Source organism: Micropterus salmoides, unplaced genomic scaffold (genome assembly GCF_014851395.1).
Source record: "Micropterus salmoides isolate LMB-PRFRI ecotype aquatic unplaced genomic scaffold, ASM1485139v1 Ms_hic_scaffold_3, whole genome shotgun sequence".
NCBI classification, from domain to species: Eukaryota; Metazoa; Chordata; class Actinopteri; order Centrarchiformes; family Centrarchidae; genus Micropterus; species Micropterus salmoides.
The window spans coordinates 14,215,176-14,236,998 of record NW_024042261.1 but is presented as its reverse complement, the minus strand read 5'-3'; the positions used below and the strand labels follow the sequence as shown (position 1 = coordinate 14,236,998).

General features: G+C 39.2%; 1 protein-coding gene across 4 annotated transcripts in view; it reads left to right on the top strand.

Annotated features, from left to right (window-relative positions):
• Positions 1-555: 555 nt before the first annotated feature.
• The window catches only part of LOC119882999 (beta-galactosidase-1-like protein 2), a 26,592-nt gene continuing 5,324 nt past the window's right edge, over positions 556-21,823 (top strand). For 2 of the 4 annotated variants that reach the window (XM_038693432.1, XM_038693433.1), the window contains exons 1-14: positions 556-1,081; positions 1,746-1,931; positions 2,202-2,270; positions 2,736-2,831; positions 3,654-3,762; positions 4,337-4,429; positions 4,630-4,711; positions 5,517-5,581; positions 5,903-5,987; positions 10,698-10,841; positions 11,601-11,681; positions 14,418-14,524; positions 20,345-20,423; positions 20,569-20,656. In XM_038693432.1, coding sequence (XP_038549360.1) covers positions 978-1,081; positions 1,746-1,931; positions 2,202-2,270; positions 2,736-2,831; positions 3,654-3,762; positions 4,337-4,429; positions 4,630-4,711; positions 5,517-5,581; positions 5,903-5,987; positions 10,698-10,841; positions 11,601-11,681; positions 14,418-14,524; positions 20,345-20,423; positions 20,569-20,656 — 1,388 coding nt within the window. In that variant the 5' untranslated portion in view covers positions 556-977. Of the gene's footprint in view, positions 1,082-1,745; positions 1,932-2,201; positions 2,271-2,735; positions 2,832-3,653; positions 3,763-4,336; positions 4,430-4,629; positions 4,712-5,516; positions 5,582-5,902; positions 5,988-10,697; positions 10,842-11,600; positions 11,682-14,417; positions 14,525-17,104; positions 17,297-20,344; positions 20,424-20,568; positions 20,657-21,823 lie in introns of those variants that run through there. The other 2 variants (XM_038693431.1, XM_038693434.1) reach the window with 2 other exon arrangements.

Genomic DNA, 21,823 nt, shown 5'->3' with positions numbered 1-21,823 from the left:
TCACCACTGAAGTCAGTTTGCAATTTGTACAAAGCAGAGTATAGCCTTGCTCTATGCGTTTGGAGATGTTTTTTTAGTCCTCTCATCATTGTGTGTTTGTCGCTGTTGTTGACATTGTCTGTCATTATTAATCTCAAAATTAGATTTAATTAAATTTAGAAAATATTCTGTGGGCCTATTTATTTAATTTGTAAGAATATGCAAAACAAAGACAGTGGCTAGAAGGGAGCCAGAGAACAATGGTACCCATTTAAAAAAAAAAACATTTGTGTGAAAATAATATTCCCTCTCAATTTGGGAAGTATAATACACTTTCATGTATGACATTCATAAGAAGGATTTGAGAAAACATGGTAGCGATAATGCTGGAATGAATCAATCCTTTTCTATTAAAAAAAAAAAGGTAAGGGAACTTAATTTTCTGCGTTAACACGCCTAGAAGCGTCTAAACTGCCGTAAATCGATATGAAGAAGAAGAAGAAGTATTTTCTGCGTTTTTCTCAGCAAAAAAAAATATGACGGTCCCTACGTGCAGGCGGCAGTCGCAGTGCAGATGGGTGTGTGATATACTCATGGACAACTGCTTCTACTAACACGGGTTATACCACAAGAACAAACTGAGTAACATTTTTCATAAACCATGTTTCGTTTTTTTTAAACATTAATCCCGGAAGTAACGACTATCCTAGCGTCATGTAAATATGGGGTAACTCAACTTTACCGACGCATTCGTGTCCCTTTTGACAAGTTTTGCAAAACTGGATTAGCATAAGTTAACCTTATGTGACATAATAACTTAACGTTACTCGTATAACAGGACTCCAGTCGGTCTAACGCTACCGGGCAGGAAAAGCAAAGGGAGTTTTCAAAAGAGGACTGCTGATATGTTCACAATTTGCAACTCTTACAGAGTAACGTTAACGTAACTTAACGTTAGTGTTGCTAACGTCACATTACTCGTGTCGTATTAGTCGCCAATGGAAAGCTCATCAATGTTTGGTCTTCGTCTCTCACTAAAACAAAGATATTTTCTGCTGCTGTGTGTTGCTGTCGGAGCGATACTTGCTTATCAGTATACAAGGTAAGGCGAACACTTAAACAACCAACACGACCCTGAAGGAAGTCATATCTAACCCGTGGTCAGCTCTTAGTGCGAGTCATGCATGAAGATGAATTTCTGGATGAGTAGCCTAGCCTGCCCACTGACACTTGAAATGTTGTTTAAAGCCGATTTTATTGTGATCAAGCTTCTCCATGGCTCCTGCATTATGCTTGAATGTTATTTGCTTGGTTAAATATTACTGCCTATATCCAGAAGTTTGTATTCAGCTCTATTGTTGCCTGTGAACTTTCACCTGCTGGCCTGCGAACACTGAACATTACCTGTTTTTCTTTAAGGTGTGTAAAATGTCTTAATGCAAATCTTGTCTACTGATCAAAATGATACTTTATCTAGATATTTATTTATTTAGCATTATGCTTAATAATGTACTTAAAGGTGTGGAAGAGAGCTCTTTAACATGATAAAGCCCCAGGTTGTGCCTCTGCTGTTGTTACATTATGTAGTGATAGCACAGGAGGGGCACACCTTTTGGTGCAACTGGGCTTAAATATTTTGCTCAATATTACGTCACGGAATTGCTTCCCATCGTAGAAACATGTCTCAAATGTCTTTATGGCTTTTGATCCAGTTGTACTAGTTCAACAAGTTCTTTTTCAGTTGTGAACTAAATGTGTCCCCCTAGGAATCGCGCTGAAGTAAGAACAATGAGTCGCGTAGAGGGTCTGAAGGCCAACTCTTCTCAGTTCACTCTGGAGGGAAAGCCTTTCCGCATCCTGGGGGGCTCCATCCATTACTTCCGTGTCCCCAGAGCCTACTGGGAGGACCGGCTGCTGAAGATGAAGGCCTGTGGCCTCAATACGCTCACAACGTAGGCTCTCACTGCAACTCATGGCTGGTTGATACTGTACCTTAAAGCACTAGAAAGAACAGTGTCAGTGTTTACTGCAGAACATTTTACACAGATTAAATTAAATGTGAGTAAAGCAAAGTAGGGCAGACAAAATTCATGAGTCATGGTCAAGTACTAGTTGTAGTAATTTATTTATTTTTTTACAAGAAACAAACAGTCTTAGAAACCACTAGAATTAATTACCATAAAAATACTAAAGCACACAAAAGACTTTATTTATTTTCTCAGGTATGTGCCGTGGAACCTGCATGAGCCTGAGCGAGGGGTGTTCAACTTTGAGGATCAGCTGGATTTAGAGTAAGGAACGGTGAAGGGAAGACTTGCAGGGGAAGTTTGAGACTCCTGCAGATGGCACTGTTGCATTGCAAAGGGCTCGGCTTTCCACAGTCTTGAATCATTTGATACTGCTGTGAAGGTGTACCGTTACCCTTAAGACATGCTTTTTATTAATTAGTAGTGCACTCAGTCAGTATCAATGATTTATGATTTATTGATTACGCTGGCATTGATTCATCAAATGTGTTGCTTGCTGTCAGGTCTAGCGCTAAAAAACAGATGCCTCCTCACAACGGAAAAAATACGATCTGAAAATGAAAAAATAAATTGAGTGAAATATTTAAAAATGAATGCCCTGTCATTTGTAATTGAACATCTGCTTTAATTGAGAAAGATTATATGTAGTAAACATTTGACAGTGACTGTATTGGTATGAAATAAACCCCAGAGCCAGCACCTTTAGCACATTTTGTATCCTTCTCTTAGAGCCTACCTCGGCCTTGCAGCCAGCCTGGGCCTCTGGGTGATTCTGCGTCCAGGGCCGTACATCTGTGCTGAGTGGGATTTAGGGGGACTACCCAGGTAAGAATCACACAGCCACAATTAAGTGTTATATTTTCAGATATTTTGTATCTGCCTCACAGCCATACCAACATTGTAATGCATTTGAGGATAGCCAGCGGGTGCTAAGTTAGTCACTTAAATTGACTTGGAAATGGATTGTTCAGTCAGGTAATCTGATTGTTAGCCGTATCTTTGCTGCAGGCTAAATCCATTAAACTCATGGAAATAATTCATTGTTTATTTTATGAGAATTATTTCAAGTGTGCTGTCATCTGTTTGGCTATTTTCACCAGGTGTGTTGCTAAGGATTTGTCTTGGTGGCATATACGATACAAAGACAACAGGGCTTGTTACATAGTGTTAGACATATTATGGCTAGAGGACAGTATGCATCATATAAGTTAACCGCTAATGTTACTCAAATGAAAGTCACTGATAATTTATCAGACTGTCAGTGAGGTATTAGAGAGAACAATAATTAAATCTGACAGGCAGATCTCCCTGAAAGGATGAATTCATTTAGTTCTGTAATCAAAATAGATTTGGACAGATAATGGGGTAAATGTTGGAGGGGAAAAAGACTGGAAGTAAGTAGTTTTGCCCTCAGGGAACGTGAGGTTGAGGTAATATTTCTTTGATAATCATCCAAACAGAGTGTTTCTAGGGGCATGCAGTGAAGCATGACTTCCTCTGCACTGCATTTTATGATAGTCATGCTTAGGCTGGCTGGGATTATCTCCAGTAGCTGAAAACCTGAAGAGTTACAGCACTTTGAAGAACTTGTGTGATATGTTATTTGTGGGACATTTTAAAGGTTTTTGTTGTGATTTCTTTTTTCAGTTGGCTACTACGGGATCACAACATGAAACTGAGAACAACCTACCCAGGGTTCACTGATGCAGTCAAATCCTTCTTTAATCACCTCATTAGGAAAGTTGCTCCATATCAGGTACTTTCCATTTTAGCACAAGAGAGATTTAAAAAGTATTTGGGTTGATGCACTCAGATATTCTAGAAAAATTACACGAGGCTATTCTATAAAAATATGACTAAAATACATCTATATCAAAATAGACAAGTTTTTCCAATGAAATGTTTTGAGTTTTCATCGTTACTTGCATACACACTTTTGCCTATTCATTTTGTAAAAGATATCAGCATGCATGCAATTAAAAAACTATCCAATCCCAAAAAGATTATTTTCACGACACAATCCTTGTTTTCACAATCATATTTTATCCCTGCATGCAATATTTAGTCACCGCCTCCTAAAAACCTTCAATCTGCTGTTGGCCATGTTGTAACCATTGTTAGCAATGCAATGCACCATACAACCTCAAATTGCTCAACTTGTGTCCCCCCCAGCCATATTTTCTTCTCATCAGCTTCATGCATCATTGAGCATGATCTGATTTGCATTCCACAGTGTTTTTAAAATTCAGCTGCATTGAGGGTAGGGATGGTCAAGATCTGGTGCCAGGCTCTAATATGTGTCCTCTATTCATTTGCTAATTAATGCACAGTACTCCAAGGGTGGCCCAATTATTGCAGTTCAAGTGGAGAATGAATATGGCTCCTTTGCTAAAGATAAAGAGTACATGCCTTTCATCAAAGAGGTAAGAATTAAAATTGCACAACTATGTCAACAGTAACTGGCAGCTCATAGATGAGTGCGCTTACTTACTTTGTTTTCCCTGCTGTCCTTTATTTGGTCACTCTCCTTTACACTTTCTTTCAAAGGAAAATCAACAAAAATATATCAGAAAGAACCTCCACTGTTTTGTTTAGTTGCCTCCATAATCCCCCTTCTTTCCAGGCGTTATTGTCAAGGGGCATCACAGAGCTGCTGCTGACCTCAGACAACAAGGAAGGACTAAAGCTTGGAGGAGTGAAAGGAGGTATTGTTAGACAAACAAGCACCCAAACAAACACACACACGCATACACACACAAACACACATACAGTATGGTGGTTTGGTGTATTGTGTTTTCACACAACGACAAAGGGGCGAAGGGCGGCCCAGTGTCAGGCAGAAGCAGTTCAGAACCTAATTCTACACACAAAGAATTCTGTGTTGTACCAGAAAGTGGTTGTTTTGAGCGTACTCTGGCATAGACACTGTGATGCCGGAAAATAAGTCTTAATTGTTATCTTTTCTATTAGATACCTGCTACTGTAATATACATGCATTAGTAACCATTGTTTTAAAGTCAATATAAGGTTGTTCTTCACTGAGATTATGAGTATTTCTGGTTTTATTATCACTGCAAACCATGTATTGTCATCCCTATAACAACAGGACAGGGTCTTCAGGGCATTGTTATAATAAACCTTCTTCTGGGAATTCACAAAATGTTTTAATGCATCTCTAAACTGCACCCTGATTTGCATATTATACTCACAGCAAGGTGAACAGTTGAAGTTTGATGCCTCGTTGGCTGAATCCTAATGCAGGAGCTTACACTATACTATTTTAATACCAATTCACTCATGATTTGAAGTGGATTTAGCTTTATATGGAAGTTCCAGGTGCTCTGTAGAAATAGTGATAGTTCTTTAAATACAAGGAAAGAAGCATGTGAGTGTTTAAGTACCACTCAAATCAATAATGCCATAAAGCATGTTAGTTTGAACTGTTCTGCATCTTTTTTCAGTTTCTGTATGTGTTAACAACAGTGTTTTGTCTTTTTTTTTGGTCTGCAGCACTAGAAACCATAAATTTCCAGAAACTGAACCCCAATGACATCAAGTATCTGGATGGAATACAAGTGAGTCTTATTTGTGTGCCGTGTCTAAATTGGTGGGTCTTCATTGTCCGTTATTATTTTATCCGTGTTTGTAGATTTCTTTAGATGTCATTACTAGTTTTCTGATCTTATCAAACATCAGACAGACACGTGATTCGTTGTCCTTGCTCTTTCTATTACCGATATGAAAATGTAGGGCTGCCATAAAAATAAAAGCCTGAAAGAATATCTTAATCTTTAAGAAAATGTATTCAGTGTTTGTACAAGCGCAATAAGGTAGTTGCTGAGAGAAACTGAAAGGTCAGATGTATCTTTTGCTCAATTGAGTGTGTTTTACTTTAGCCTCAGAAGCCTAAGATGGTGATGGAGTACTGGTCTGGCTGGTTCGATCTTTGGGGGGACCTTCATCATGTGTACACAGCTGAGGGTAAGACAGACTTAAGATTAGAGTACAGGTTTTCTTTAGTGAGAGCTGCAAGTAGGATACTTGGTAAGAGTAAGACATGTGATGGATGCTTTGTTGAGGATTAAACAGTTTGTATTTGTACAGAAGGTCGATAATACTGGCTAATTTGAGACTGGGGTAAGGCGGGTTTTGTGCTGCGAGCCAATACAGAATCTCTCAAGGCAAAACAGACTGTCTCGAGGGTAAGAAAGAGTCCCAGTGCCTTAGGGTAAGAAAGTCTTAAGACAAACCTTTTTAGTTGAGAATAAAACAGTCTCTGTGCAAGGGAAAGACAGGGTAAGGACAGACTCACTGCTATGTGGGTTATGTAAGATGAATTCTCCAGACTGCGTGTAAGACAGTCTCTCTAACGCCATGGTTCCTTCACAAAAGGCACAGAGCCCAGCTGGGATGTACAGCTTAGCATATGGTCATTTCCTCCTTGTTTTGCGGCTTTGTCAGAGATTTGTTGTGAGCCAAATATCACAGACCAGAGTCTGTGTCCCACCCCCTTAACTTTGTTTCTGGGCCATACAGGATGGTTCAAAGATGTAATCCACTGATTCTGACTGAATTTACTGAACACAGGTGGAGGTGTTGCACTTTGAGGGAGACACATCAGTGTTTCCTCTAGGATTTTTTTTCAGCAGCGGGGGCAGGACAAACCCTGTTAATATGACAGCTTCTTACATTTATCTGTAGACATTAATATAAAAAGCAGGCAACATGAGAAACCTCTTCCCTTCTGAGGTGCATTTTATTTGCACATTAAAATCCAAAAAGAAACATCTCCTCATTAGCTTAAAAGGACTAGTTTGCATCTCTAATTAGCTTTACTAACCTCAGCTCCTCCAGTCACCTCCATCGTCTTTTCCAAAACCACTTTTTCAGACTGAAAACTGAAAAATAATTTAATCAGTCTGTACAGGACAGAGCTGCAGGCTACGTCAGTTTAGTCTAAATTTGTACCTGATCTTCTCAACATTGGACAAGTAGGCAGTAATAATATACAGCTTCCAGTTACTTTCTATCAATTGAGCTAAAGTTAAGTTACAAAGCAGCTGTGTAGCTGCTGTAGAAGCTTTCCTGCTCAGCTGCGCAGTCTGAAGGGGAGATGTTAGCTAACTTGGCGCTAACCGGCTTCACTTTTCCAGCAGGTGGGGAAACAACAGACATTTCTTGGTCTTGAGAAGCTGACACACTGTAACAGACACCGTACATTTACTGCCAGAATATTTTACTCCGCTCGCGTTCACTGTCACTTTCTGCCGCTCGGACGATCAAACACTCGCTACGCACCTCCCGATTCAGAGTTACGCTGCTCTCGTAACACCATCTGTCACGTATGTTCTGCATAGAACGAGAGCATAGTTTAATGATCGTGGGAAATTTTAGTAGTGGCGGTCGTGATGCATATAGAGGAAACACTGCACATTCATCTCATGCTCTGCCACTTACTCTGTATCTACATGTGCTGTAGCTACAGATACACATTAGGACTTGGCCTTGGCCGCATTAAATGACATTTCACGGGATGGGATCATACAGTATCATTGTGTTTGTTCCTGTTAGTTATAGGCTACAATGTCTCATCAGCCTTATTGTGTAAGTTACAGACTGCATGTTACTGGCTGCACATGAATATAAGACATGACTTTGTACGCTTTGAGGAGCTAGTTTTAACTTCTTTGTACTGTATGCAGGTCTCTAACAGTGACCATTGAGGTGCCGTTGCACTACAAACAAAAAAAATACTTGATACAATTTGATCTGCATTAAAAACATGGATCACATGTTTGGAGCAAATAAGGGGACTCGATTCTAAAAATACTACAATAATGTTTTCTGAATGGAGTTCGGATTGATCAGAGCTATGCTATGCTAATCTGTTCACAGTAAAGTACAACGACAGCTGGAATAAAGTTACAGACACACATTTTCTCACCAGGTAGTTCAACTTCCTCGCTTTCTTTTCTCCAAGTAATGTCCAGCTTTGTCTTTGCTGTGAAATAATCATCATAATTTAAAAGATGGATATATGTTTTGTATGAAATGTGTTAATTACCAAAGTAACCTGTAACTATAACTCTTAAATAAAGATAGTTGAGTAAAAATTACATTTATATGATGATAATAGTAATAATAATAATAATAATAATACATTTTATTTATACATGCCTTTCAAGATATGTATAATATATATAATATTTATTTTAGTGGTGTAAAACTATAAAGCAAAATGGAAATGAAGTATAATAGCTCAAAATTGCTGTTAAGTACAGGACTGGAATAAATGTGTTTAGAAACTTTGCTGCATGTGCATAGTGCTCCATAGTGCTGCTAGTGGCTGAAACCCTCAAAGGGTACTTTTAAACCTTAAAAGGGCTATATGTAGTTTCAATGGAATCGTGTATTAATAAATAAAACTTTTACTTCCTTATTGTCAATAGGCTCTAACCTCACGTAGAAAAGAAGCACACACCTCTTTTCTCTGTTGCTTGGATCAGCTGCTATTCTGCTTTTAATGTGAAGGCACCGGGTCGGGATGTAGCCCTGTGTGTGCTCCCGGGCTTCTCTCTGACTACAGCAACAACACCGCAGCTAACGAAATGCAGTCCACTAACACCACGAAACAACCGGCTCCCAGCACAACACAGACTCCGACATAAACTACAACACAAACTCTACGTAAGGATACAAAACAACAATCAATGATTATGTGTTGAAGCTCATCAGGCCAAAGAGAATTAGATGGGTTTCGTGAAAACGCTGAGCAGTCCCACATGACTTACCAGCTAACGCGATTCATATTACTATCCTGTGTACCACCGGTATTATGTGTTGATTCAGTGTGCAAGAAATTATGTAACGGTACAAAGCAAATGTGGAGCGATTTGTTCTTGCTTCTACACCGTTTCAGTCGTTGTAACTTACGTGACCCACATAATATACAATAATGCAAAATAACTACATAGGACAACAAAACAATGGAAAACCCATTCACTACAGTAACGTTACTAACTGCGGTCTATTTGTTATAAAGTGCGACAACAATCTTATTTATTATATTCAGGCTAGCTCACTAACCGTTTCATTATCATCCAATACATTTAGCTGTGCTCACATTGCTAAGCCTCTGGTGAAAGATACACAAATAGTAATGTTAGTTAGCCTGGTTACAATCTTAAAACCGCACCGCTAGTGGATGCTGAAAACTATATATTGCCCCTTTTAATATATATTTTTAAGTATCTTACAAAGATGTAGTTTGGCAGACTTTGTGTGAACATATCAGTAGGGCTGAATTAAAATGGTTATTATTTTCAATTAAACGATTGATTAGTATTTTTGATTAATCGATAACTGTCTTGTCTAAAATGTCTCACTCTCTAATATCCCAGAGTAAAGTAGATCATCATAGTAGGTCATTAAATTGCTCGTTTTGTTTGACCAAATTAATTTGGATTAGATGATATATAATCTAAAAAAATAACTAAATCTTTCCATTTAAGAGGCTGTAACCAGCTCATGATTGGGATTTTTGCTTGATAAATAATAAACAATTAATTGATTTTCAGAATTGTCAATTAATTCTCTGTTTATTAAGTAACCACAGGTTGTGTCACATATTTCGTAAACTATTTATGCTGGACCACCTTGTCCTGGCTGATGGTATGGGCCCTAAGGTATAAAAAGTACAGTATTAATGTGATAGAGCCAGCTGCTAACTACTACAGGACCCACAGTATATCCACATATCACCTATATAACATGGTCCACATGCTGCAGCCAGGAGGGTGATATTTTTTGTATAATGTACAGTCGTGACATAAATGATAGCACCTGTTTTACAATTGTAAAGATTAATGGCAGCCACACACCCTGCCATCACCATCTTGAGAGCTCTCAAAAAACATCTTATTTCAAACACACAGTGGAGAGCCTCAAGCTTCCTTTTTACTCTCTGTCATTCCTAGCAGCCATCCACATCTTAACAAAAATGTTCTGAAAATGAAAGGGCTAGCAGTCTTGCTGCCTTAAGTATTTTCTCCTCAGTGAGAAAGGGAAAATGGAAAAAGAAAAGACCCTCCCCACGCAGTGTCACAGCTATGAAATGAATGCTGGAATATTCAGCGGGGATTCATGTCCTTGACAGTTCAGTGCTCTGCAGAGTGCAACACAGCCCGCAGTTGGTCACAGCTAGTGCCACCACCATGAAACCAACTGGCTCCATCACTCACCCTGCTCAATTGTTATTCACTAAGGCTCATGCCCTTGATTCAAATCATTAAAGTCGGTTCAATTTGACTACTAAAGTCCAATTTGAATACTTAATTACTTGCTCTGCTATGTTCGCTGCAAAATATAGGTAGCTAATTTGCGCAGGGAGGAAGGCAATTTTTTATGGGTGTGAGCATTGCCCCGTAATGAATTATAGTAACCTGTAATAGGATCCGTGGCTGAGGTCTGCCCATGCTTCAATTGAAGTGGAATTGAGAGCGATAGAATTATTGAATCAGTGGCTCTGGCTTGTTAAAGTCAAATAGATTTTTTGTGGGGTTTTTTGTGACTCATGTTTAGCTTTGCATTTGTTATTCCCTGATTTAGTCCCTGGTTTATATCAGAATAATTAAGCTAAATCATGGACTTTATGTATTAAATGGGATTTGATTTCTTTTACTTTTTTGACAGACATGATGCCTGTGGTCACAGAGATCCTTAAACTGGACATGTCCATCAACCTCTACATGTTCCATGGAGGCACGAATTTTGGCTTCATGAGTGGGGCGTTTGCCGTCGGAAAACCAGCACCCAAGTCTATGGTAACAAGCTATGGTATGTGTAATGAATCTGTGTTTGACCATTACTGTGTAACATTTAATTTTAATAGCCAGAACCACATTCACAGTTACTTAAACTTCTGCTGACTTTATCCAAATGTTTAAAGCACAGTGATCACCAAAGTAGGCTGAAACAATCCAAATTTTATTTGACTCAGGAGTGCACATAATTGTCAAACAATAACCTTTTTGAAATACAGTCAGTAAGTACAGTCTGTGCCTGTCTGCTTGAAACAAATGTGAATAGCAAAGGTAGATTAAAAATAATTTGGATATTAAGATATTATATGTCAAATGTCTGGAGATGGTACTATACCTGCTCCTGAGCCTCTGACCTTCTCTTTGAAATTTGAATATGTAGTGAACACTAATGAATTAATTACCTAATAGAATGCTTGGGAAATGTAAATCAAAGGTGGTCCAATGGCTTTTATATTCTCCTCCTGGGCACGTAACATTGTAATGACCTCGCTCTTGAGAAACGAGGAGAATTCTGAAAACGGTTCCGCAGTAGGGAAGCCCGCCTTTGACCTTCAGCAGTCTTCATACCTGTGTTTACTCCTCTGAATGCCCTTTACCTTTTTGCCTCAAACGGCTCCATTTTCTGTCAAGATAACTCAAAATGTGTCTCGGCTCGCTGCTGTTTCAAGATGTTTGATAGGGGAGCACGGTGAAAGCATCTGCCACGGTAAGAGGCATCCCTGCCTCTCTCTGGCTGCAGAGCCTGCTGTTCTGATAGCGCATTATCTTTCAGATTACGATGCTCCATTATCCGAGGCTGGGGATTACACCACCAAGTACCATCTTCTGAGGAATTTATTCAGCCTCTACCACAGTGAGTGTTGTGTGTTGTTGCTGAGACGGGCCCCACATCTTCTGTCTCTCTTTCTCTCCCTTTCCTTTCATCTCCCCACTTAACTTAATTCTCCTTGTAGAACCTGCTCTCTGTTGGCTAAAGTAGGATAACTTTGCATATGATTACAAGCAGGGATTAGATATGGGTCTATGTGTGTTGTGTGCATGCATGTATGAGTTTTGCCCAAGACAAATTACTGTCCATTGTGAAAATTACATGGCCTTGTTCATGCAGTTTTCTCTGTAAAACAAGGGTTTGTGGTTGGGGGCAGAAGTCTCAAGTGTTTTGTGGCCAGGACTGAAAATGTAGCTTTTGGCAATGTAGGATTGAATCCAGCACAACAAAGTAATAATTTGCCTACAGTTGTGACGATTGAAGATAGTGTGAAAGGCTGCCTTTGCGTGATTCATCCTTATGTTTGTTTTGTAGTCTGCTGAACACTGAGCAGTGGCCTGGATATGCGAGTGAGTCTGAGAAGCTCTGTGTTTTACTCAGCAACTACAAAACACATATAACACATGACCTAATTCTTTAATTAGATCAGTTTGATAATTGTTTGCTTGTCAAATCATGTACAGTGTGTCAGTGTTACTCTTTTCCCTGTGGTGTTGTTTTTGCATAAGCTGTCTTGGATTCAGGCTGATCTGTCAAATGTGTTAACACTGAGCTTTGACGTCAACGTGGCTCAAAAAGTAGACTTGTGATACACTATATGCTTTGGGATTTTCTTATTATTACAAAGCTGTCAAAAATTGCAAAAACTCAGTATATCATATAAAACAAGCTACACATCCATCTGTGCACTTGTGGTATGCCTGCTCGCTATTGATGGTACCAGTTTATCTTAAAGCATTTTCTCTGAACATCAAATATATGGCCCATTTAAAATTTTCATTCTTCTTCTGTGAAGAAAGTTAAATGTCAAATATGATCAAATTTGAACCCTACCATCCTGTTTCTCCTCCCCAGCCACACATCTCCACGCTCTGTTCTGCACAGGATTATATGGATAATTAGGGATAATAATGCCTTTGTTGCAGGAAAAAAAATTCTAATCTGTGACACAGTTTCATAGAAATGTCTTTTCAAAGCACACTTCCCCTCTTAGATATGACCCATTATATACTCTACCAAAGGCACTGGCTTGCAAGCGTTGTAGATTGGAGGAAGGTGTTGGCCATTATCCTCAAAGCTTTCCTTAAGTGATCCAGCTGTTACCACTTGGTGATAAGGAAATGCTGTCAAGCCTTTTCCAGAGGGAGCACTGGTGCTCATGCTTTAACACCTTTAAAAGCAGTTAGAGGGCACCGGCAACCACTGTTAATTGTTGTAATGAGACTGTTTTGTAACATGGAGCACAAACTAGATGCTGCTGTGGAGGGCAAATGGCTCACCCATGGAGCCTTAGAAGCAGTCTCCAAGGGACATGTTACTTTTATGATTTGTACTGAGTGATTCATAAGCTTTAAAATATGAAGACTCCTCAAGAGAATGCTTTAATAGCCCAGAAAATGGTCCAGTTGCTTTTTTGTGCGTTTTATTGTTTTGCAGGTCAAACTTGAGCAGGCCAAAAGTAGTAAGTCATCCCACTTTATTTTTTTCTACCAGCTGTACCCAAAACATGGCTTTTAGACTTAACGAAGCAAGTTCAATACACCCAGGATACCTTTCAGTTATCTCGTTTAACTAACCCTAACAATCGCGGTCGGGATAAGCGGTACCACGAAGCTGATTATCAACTCAACTCAGGGTTTCCCAATCCAGCCGTCAGCGTGTTCACATAAAAGAGGCGGGGTAAGCAGCAGATGACAGACATGAACAAGTCCACTGGCAGCAGAGTGTCATATTTTACAAACGAGCAAACTGCTACACTACAGAAATACGACATAGGCCTAGTCTAAGTAGCACGGCTGCAGCTGACATTTGCAGGGAGAGAGAAATTCTCCGACAGTGTGAATGTCTAAATGAACAGGCATAGTCTATTATATTGCGTTGATTTGATGTGTTCTTGTTGTGTGAAAATATCAGCCTTATTCTTTCAGCTCGGCTGTGTCGGCGTTTCCACATTAAAAGACTCGGGCACTGAAGAAGTGGTCTTCCACCTCACCTTAAAAAACTTCTTGTCCCTTCAAAAATGAGATTAATTTATTTAACACACTTCAAAGGTGTTCCAGACATTGTTCTAAATTAACTTCATAAAGCAATCAAACAAAAAATCCATTAATGCCATAAAATGTGCTCAAATAGTGGTTGAAAGACTGAATCTCAACATTTACGCTACTGAAAACTCACCTCATTACCTGCGGCCACATCACAAAAGGTGGGGTGGAACAGGGCTACAGTCTCTGTAGTAGGCCTATAAGAAAGCTATACTAAACTAAATTAGATAGCCTACGTTCATATTAAAATTTAGTATTTCAATATCCAATATCAGTCTCACATAAGAATAATAAAAAAGAAAAGAAAATTTATTTTAACAGCTGCGACAGGCTGTGTGAAACGGACTGGGACATCTTTAACTCCCTCCTCTGACTGAATTTCCATGTGCTTAAAAATATAGATTCATGTCTATTTTTGTGTTTTTGGAATTATGTATAAACGTGGACAATGTATGTGTTATAAAACAAAATGGGTAAATAAAGGAAAATGAAAATGAATTAATATGCAGACAGACAAACTGGTAACCTACCCTCATTTTTCCTCCTTGCTTTTCAGCCCAGCCTCTCCCTGAGCTGCCCTCTCTTCAGGAGAGGAGAGCATACCAGCCTGTTGTCATCCAGCAGCACCTGTCTCTGTGGGACAGTCTGCATTTCACTGACAAGGTAAGCTGGAGATGCACAGAGAGCCAACATTTGAGGCAGAAAAATAATAAACATTATTTGTGTAGCATTGCTCAAAACAGACTAACAAGGTTTTTGACAGGCAACAGTACTATATGAAATAAGTAATACATGATTAATACACAAAAGGCAATCAAGTAAACTTTGTGTTAGTTATGTGAATATGCAGTCTGTTGTGGTATGTGTAGTACTTACAAAATGTATTCTCCTTCTCAAAGAGCGTTGCATAGCACATGTTCTCAAGTGTGATTCTATAAGACTGTCCTAGCCAGAGGGCAGGTGTATTTACATTTACAGTTATTCATTTGATGTTTTTATTCAAAGAGACTTACATTTGAGGAACAACATACAAGCAAATAGCAATTACAGAAAGAGATCTACGAGTGACAATAGATACTAGTAAGAGCAACAATAAATACTAGTAGGAGCTATTAGCATGGGCGGCATCAATGGGATAAATACCTAGGGAAAGAAGTAAGAGTCAACAAATAGTGCAATCAATACAAGAGGATTGTTAAGAGATAGAAGAAGAAAAGCACAGGAACTGCATGTTAGACATTAGGGCTTAGGGGTCTTATAAGAGAAAGTGTTCTTGGGAGAGATGAGCTTCTTGAAGTTAGAGAGGGACGCCCTTGCTCTGATGGCGTGTACTAGCTTGTTCCACCATCATTGTGTTACAGTACAGTCCCTACTGTTAAAGTAGCACAAGCTCCTTGCCATATCTGCATTATAGAAGCAACCCCAGCAGACACAGAAGATCACTGTGGGCACCTGCGCTTTTGTACCTGTGTTGCTATTGGTTATTTTATCAGATTTAGAAGTTTGAATGAGTGATTTTATGCCTGATGCAAGACGTATTAAATGCTTTAACTTGCCATGCATTCACTTGATTACCTCAAACAAGGTTACATTGTGACATTTTTGCCTCTCTATTGAGTTCAGTTGCTTTTGAATAGTATGATCTGATGAAACATAATCATATGTGAAGTAACCCACATTGTCCACTGCACATGTTCCAGGACGTCATTTGGTTAAGCCAAATGACAACAAATCAGACGATATACAGTTGCTTATGTACTAGGATTGGGAAATGTCTACAAAATTTCCATCGGACGATGTCAACACTGAAACATCGGGATGGACGATGGTATCGGGTACGCGCTCGCGCACAGGCGTGGGGGGAGTAGCGGTCGTCTTATATGTGCATAAGTTACCTCGCACGGACTTCACTCGGTTAAAAACTTGGTAGGCAATGACGTTACAAGTCGCGGTGGATATTTTACAAGCACGGACCAGGTAAAGTGGGGAGAAGATAATTCGGAGGAAGGTCTGAAGCATATTTAAAATTTATAATAATTATGTTCCTGGTGATTAAAACCTGCTGGTTTAATGTGAAAAATGTAGATTTTTTTGCCTTGGGGGGTGGGGTTTTACAATCACGATGCCTGCTCAACCATCGCCCATCTGTCAGCCATCACTGATGGACGATGGCATCTTCTCTTCTTCAGCCCAACCCTAATATGTACCTAATACATAAAAAATACCCCTACATGAGCATTTTACTTCTTAATAAAGAAACATAGAAAAATCTTACAGGCATGGTTATGCTAATGTTAAAGTGAGAGAAGTGAGCTTGCAATCATTGTCCATCACCAGCTTGATTTCCTGAACCTATTGAGAAAGTCTGAGAAGGGAAGTACACTCGTCGCTAAAGAACAGCTGCTGATGAGTTGCCCTTGAGCAAGACATTCTCCACTAGCTGCACTAGTGGCCTGCTCAGGGACCAGTGCTAATCTACCGTGGCCAGCTTTATGACTGTAAAGAAAGTTGTTGAAATAAAGTATGAATGCAACAGAAAATCTCCCCTTGCCAAACCATAAACCTGTTTGGAGGTTGTCATCACGTCTGTTCGCTTTTCATGTCCACCAGTCTAGTTTGACGTTCACACCGTGCTCTTCAGGGGCATTTATATTCCAACCAGATGTAGCACGTCTGGCAGTTGCTTACAACATTAATTATTCACTCCTCGTCGCTATAATTTGCTTCCCTCTGAGACGAAAATTACTTTGCCCCTGACCAGCCACACTCCCTCGTTTAAAAAGAGCGTTGTCTCTTCAGTGGCTTCAGAGAGACTGAGTGGGATGCGTGAGTTTGATATTGTATCAGGATGTTTGGAGGTAGGTGTTTAATCGTGTCATAGCAGGGAGTGTTTATTGTCTAGTGAAGAGGGCATAATGCACCTCCCAAGGGTATGCAAAAGAATGTTGCTGAATGAAAGAATCGCTCTGAACACCAGACAGGAAAGCTTCATTAGGTTTGATAAATCATCACTTTGGGTGGTGCCATCTTGCGAGTGGGAGATTTTGCGGCATGCATCATAAGATCCCATCTGCATTGAGAGTGGTTTTGAGATTGTGTGTTTCCACTTTAAATATAGCAAACATTGTGTAGCCATTTAAAAAAAAACAACTGACATTTCCGCAGCATATTTAGACACCTGCTTTTAGTGGTACATTGTATAAACAATATCCCTGTCTTAATCTCTATTTGCATATTTTTTAGCCTTTGAAGTCAGAGAGGCCGGTGAACATAGAGAATCTTGCTGTCAACAATAACAATGGTCAGTCTTATGGCTACACGCTGTATGAGACCACAATCACCAGTGAAGGAACCCTCAACTCAAAGAACAACGTCAGGGACAGAGCTCTGGTAAAGACAGGACAACAGACACAAACATAATACATCCGCTGTCACACATTTATACTTTTCTTTGTGAGAACATTTAGGAAGCTGTGATCTAAGCTTGTGAGAAATCACACCTCTGATCAGTGTACTTGTGGAGCACAATTAACAAGCTCAGGCTGCCACCAGTTGCTCTGGTGTTAATGTCAAACAGTTACTGCAGCCTGCAATTCTCAACAGTTGATGTCTAAAATCTTCAGTGAAAGACTGAATGTAATGTAGGACAAATGCATAAATGCCTCATGCTCTTTCCGCTTTTCAAAATATTTGCTTTGCATTTAATTAAAAATTTTTTTTTTTATTCTTAGGTTTTGTGGACAAACATTTTGTTGGTGTTCTGGATTATAAGACGCAAGAACTCGCACTCCCTGTTGGGAAGGTACCTTTTGTCTGTGGTTTGGTCCTTCTGTGTGTAGTTTAGACCTAGTATGCTGTTAGCTGATTTCAAAAGGATAAAGTTGTTAATATTAAGGGTGCTCCGATCAATCGGTCACCGATCGTAATCGGCAGATAATGGCTTTAACTGGTTAGATCGGTGGTCTCTAAAAAGGCAGATCAGAAAAGCTGATCAGATGATGCAATACTCGCTGGACACATTTTCAATGGCAGCTAAAATGGTGCCATCTGAGTAGTTTTCAAAGCTAGCTAGCACCAAAGTCCTTTTCAGACAGGAAGCGATTGATGAGCCCAGTTAATCATTTACAATGAGAGTTTAATTGTCTTGACCCACAGCACATCAGGCGACTGATCCCCTTCAGTGTGAGTTTCCTGATGCAAAGAGAGGCGCCACTCAATCAGCTGACTGCCTCCTAGTCCGTTTTCTGCCTCTAGCCTCTTTGTACTGCCATGTTGCTTTCAGTAAAGGTTCCACCAGTTCCACTTCGTTGTCGGTCAATGCAAAAAAAATACCTGTGTGGTTCTTTGTCTGTAGTACTTTCTTCTTTTGCTAAATCTTCTGCAACTGCGGAGTAGACCATCTGCTTCATGTTTACACCGGCAGGCGCATGCCCAGTGTATGTGAATGGCAGCTAGATGTGCCTTTTTTCAGTTGTTTTAATTTGGACAGAGATTAACTCTGACACGCACAAAAACGCTGCTGTGGACGGAGAAGATCGTATTCGTTATAAAACTGTTTAAAAAACTGTAGTAGTGTGGATATAGCCTCATATTACCCCACTCCTCTCTCTGCTCCTTGTTTAAATGTTTCCCTGTAAATCTCCCGTATTTTTAACCTTAACCATAAAAACCTGCTGGCCGTATTTAAAGTGTTAGCTTGTCTCTCCTCTGGTAAATCCGGTGGCAGTAGGCCTATGTAAAAGATGTAGACTTCTTGCACAAGGATTTAATAAATGAAAACAACCCACTGAAATAATATTAGGCCTATACTAGTGGTATGAAATTATAATGTGTATATAGTAACGCTAAGTAATATTAACAGAATAATGTGTAAATTTCCCTTATTTTGAAATCTCAGTGATGACAGTTATGACTCCTCTGTAGCCCTCTCTCCCACTCTCTGCTCCTCTCTCCGCTCCCTAAAGCTCACAGAACCTGCCTGAGCTTTCCAGAACAAAAAGCGGCTATTCAGAGTTTATCATAGACTCATGATGCCTGTGCACCTTTTATCCCTAAATATTTTGGCTACAGCCTTTTTTGTTGCAGTTTTTAAAGTTGAAGTAAATTTATAAAGTATAAAAATATATATGCTGTTTGTTCTGTTTTTGTAGTTTATTCCACAGGAAAGCTATATTTCTTAAGCTGTAAGATGTTCACAGTAACCAGGCAAAGGCTGCTATGGTTTGAGTCTCTAAGACAGAGGGAGTGGAATTTGTTGCCCATGTTTCCTGGCAATAAAGTAAACAGTTGTCATTTCATGATACGTTATTATCTGTTAATTTTAATACTTAACACATTGTTTGTAGGACTAATTAAATAAATATACTGTATAATGCTACATGATAAATAAAAGGCTTCAAATTAGACCCAGTGATCGGTGATCGATATCGGCCGATGCTGCTTTCAGTAATCTGTGATCGGCCCAAAAAATCCTGATCGGAGCACTCTAGTTAATATTTAACATCATGCAAAAACAGTATGTGAAAGCTTCAGGGTATGCTGATGGATGTTTTTGGCAGCAAGGTCACAGTATTAAAAGTTAGCTTTGGTATTTTTCAACCTGGAAATTGGTCCAGCATTGAGCGAGTGCGCTTTAGTCAGCAGCACGAAACAGGGCTTCAACGTAATCTTTGTGGGCAATTGTGCCTCGTCAAAGTACATCCACTTAAGTTCTTGTTTTTGCCATTGGCAGGCTCAGATTCTTATAACAAGTAGCTGCAAATATTTTGGAATATTAATATACAGAAAGTCACTATGACACTCTTGTCAAAGCCACCAGACTCCATTGATTAAAAATAGTAATTTTACTTTGCAGAACGCGGGAATTGCTGGTCTACTTCTGCCTTGGTTGGTTAGTTAGTTTGTTTGTGTTATTATTTGACTTAGTTGTTTTATTTGTTTGTGTAATTGTGTGAAGTTGGTGTTTTAAGGGGTTAAAAACACACAATAACACTAACCGATGGTTGCAGCGGGAGACCAGAGAGGTAAAATTACTGTTTTTGTCAGTGGAGTCTGGTGGCTTTGACAAGACAGTGACTGCTCAAAAAAGTCTATCTCTGTAGGTATAATAAATAATTTTGTTAGAAACTTATAATGTCAGTCTGTCAGTGGCAAAAACAAGGACTTTAGTGGACGTACTTCGACGTGGCGCAATTGTCCATTAAGGATTAAGTTGTAGCACTGTCTCGCTGATGCTGACTGCAGGGCGCTCGCACAATACTGGACCATTTTTTTTAAATGTTGTCCCAACAAAAACATGAGAAAATAGGTTTCCAGTTTAAAAAATACTGAGGTTACCCTTTTAGCCAACAGCAAACCTTCAAATGACTGTTTATCTAATTTTGAATAGTCAACTATAACAGAAAAGTGTAGACTCAGATCGGCCCTGATCAATGTACTGTACCTCAGTAATGCCTGTCATGTTTTATATATTGTCTACTGAAGGGGAAAAGAACTCTAAGTTTACTGGTGGAGAACTGTGGAAGAGTGAATTATGGGAAAACCCTGGACGAGCAGCGCAAAGGTACAAATTGTTACATAAACTGATTGCTTTGTTGATTTTCAAGTCTTGCCGAATTATCTTTCTCATTAGAGGCATCGACAGAAACTAATTAACAGTTTTTCAAGAGCCTTAAGAAAACTTGAAGCAGCTTTGACGCACCTTTCAGGACTTGTTGGAGATATCGAGTTAAACAGGCGCATCCTCCGAGACTTCATTATTCATAGTCTGGATATGAAGCCAGGCTTTGTAAACAGGTTTGTATCTTTCAATTATTATCCAGTTTCCTGACATGTTTGTGTTTCTCTGTCATTAAACTGCCTGCTCATGATTCAAACCAGCTGATAAGCTCTCTGCCGAACACAATTACAATGGGAACATGGTGATTAAATATAGAAATCAAAGCATGGCCCTCTAATTCAGTGTTTAATGTTAAATCTTTTAATTATAAACATGGCTCGAGTCAGTTAAAATCTGTACAGTTATCAATGTTCAAGAGGCTCAACATGATAGAGAACTTTATACCTTTTTGTCACTAAAGGTAAAGCAGGCAGATGGATCTGGTATTGAATATTTCACACCAGTGGTTGACAGCATAAGGTCTTCATAACCTACAGTATTAGCTAAATTCAAACTAGGCAAAGCATAAAGCAAAAATGTAAGGTCCAGGTGGTCCAGGTACAATGATGAAAACACCACATGAAACCGGGAGGTAAAAATACACTGTTATTGAAGTTGAATTTCAGTTAGCGTGTATCTGACAGCTTAAATGTAAGAATTCAAAGCAATTAAAATGCCATTTCCAAGGGCTCAAAAACATAGAACTTTCTGCATCAACCAACATGAACAGTGATTTAATGTTGAAACACACCAACATGGATAAACCTTTAACAGGATAGTTATTAAATGCTACAATATATTTACCAAATAATTGACAAGATCATTGAACACACATTTGTGCATTGAAACCTTGTTCAAAACCTTGAATTCATGGCCAGTACACAAACACATTACTAACTAACAAACACAGAACTACTGTGCAATGGAAAAATGTAAGGTCTGAATGATTTCTATTAAGACAGGTTTGTCTTAACTGTTAAACGTGGACCTGTTTAATGTGGCATCAATCCCATAATAGTCATTAGGTTTGGTAATTTATCTACAACAGCCAAGCATTTTAAGGTAATTTGCATGATCCCATTGCACTCCAAGGTGCAAATGAATATCTGTCATTATGTTTCCATATTACAAGATTAGAATGACCTCCTTGTACATTGCTGATCACATGCAAGATTAGTGTCATTAACACCAGATTGAAGTCAGGCATCTTCCACAACCCTTCCCAATCACAAAATTGATTGATCATTTCTAGGGGTTTTCTTATGTTTTATTCAGACCGGTATGCATCTCATATTGTTGCACAG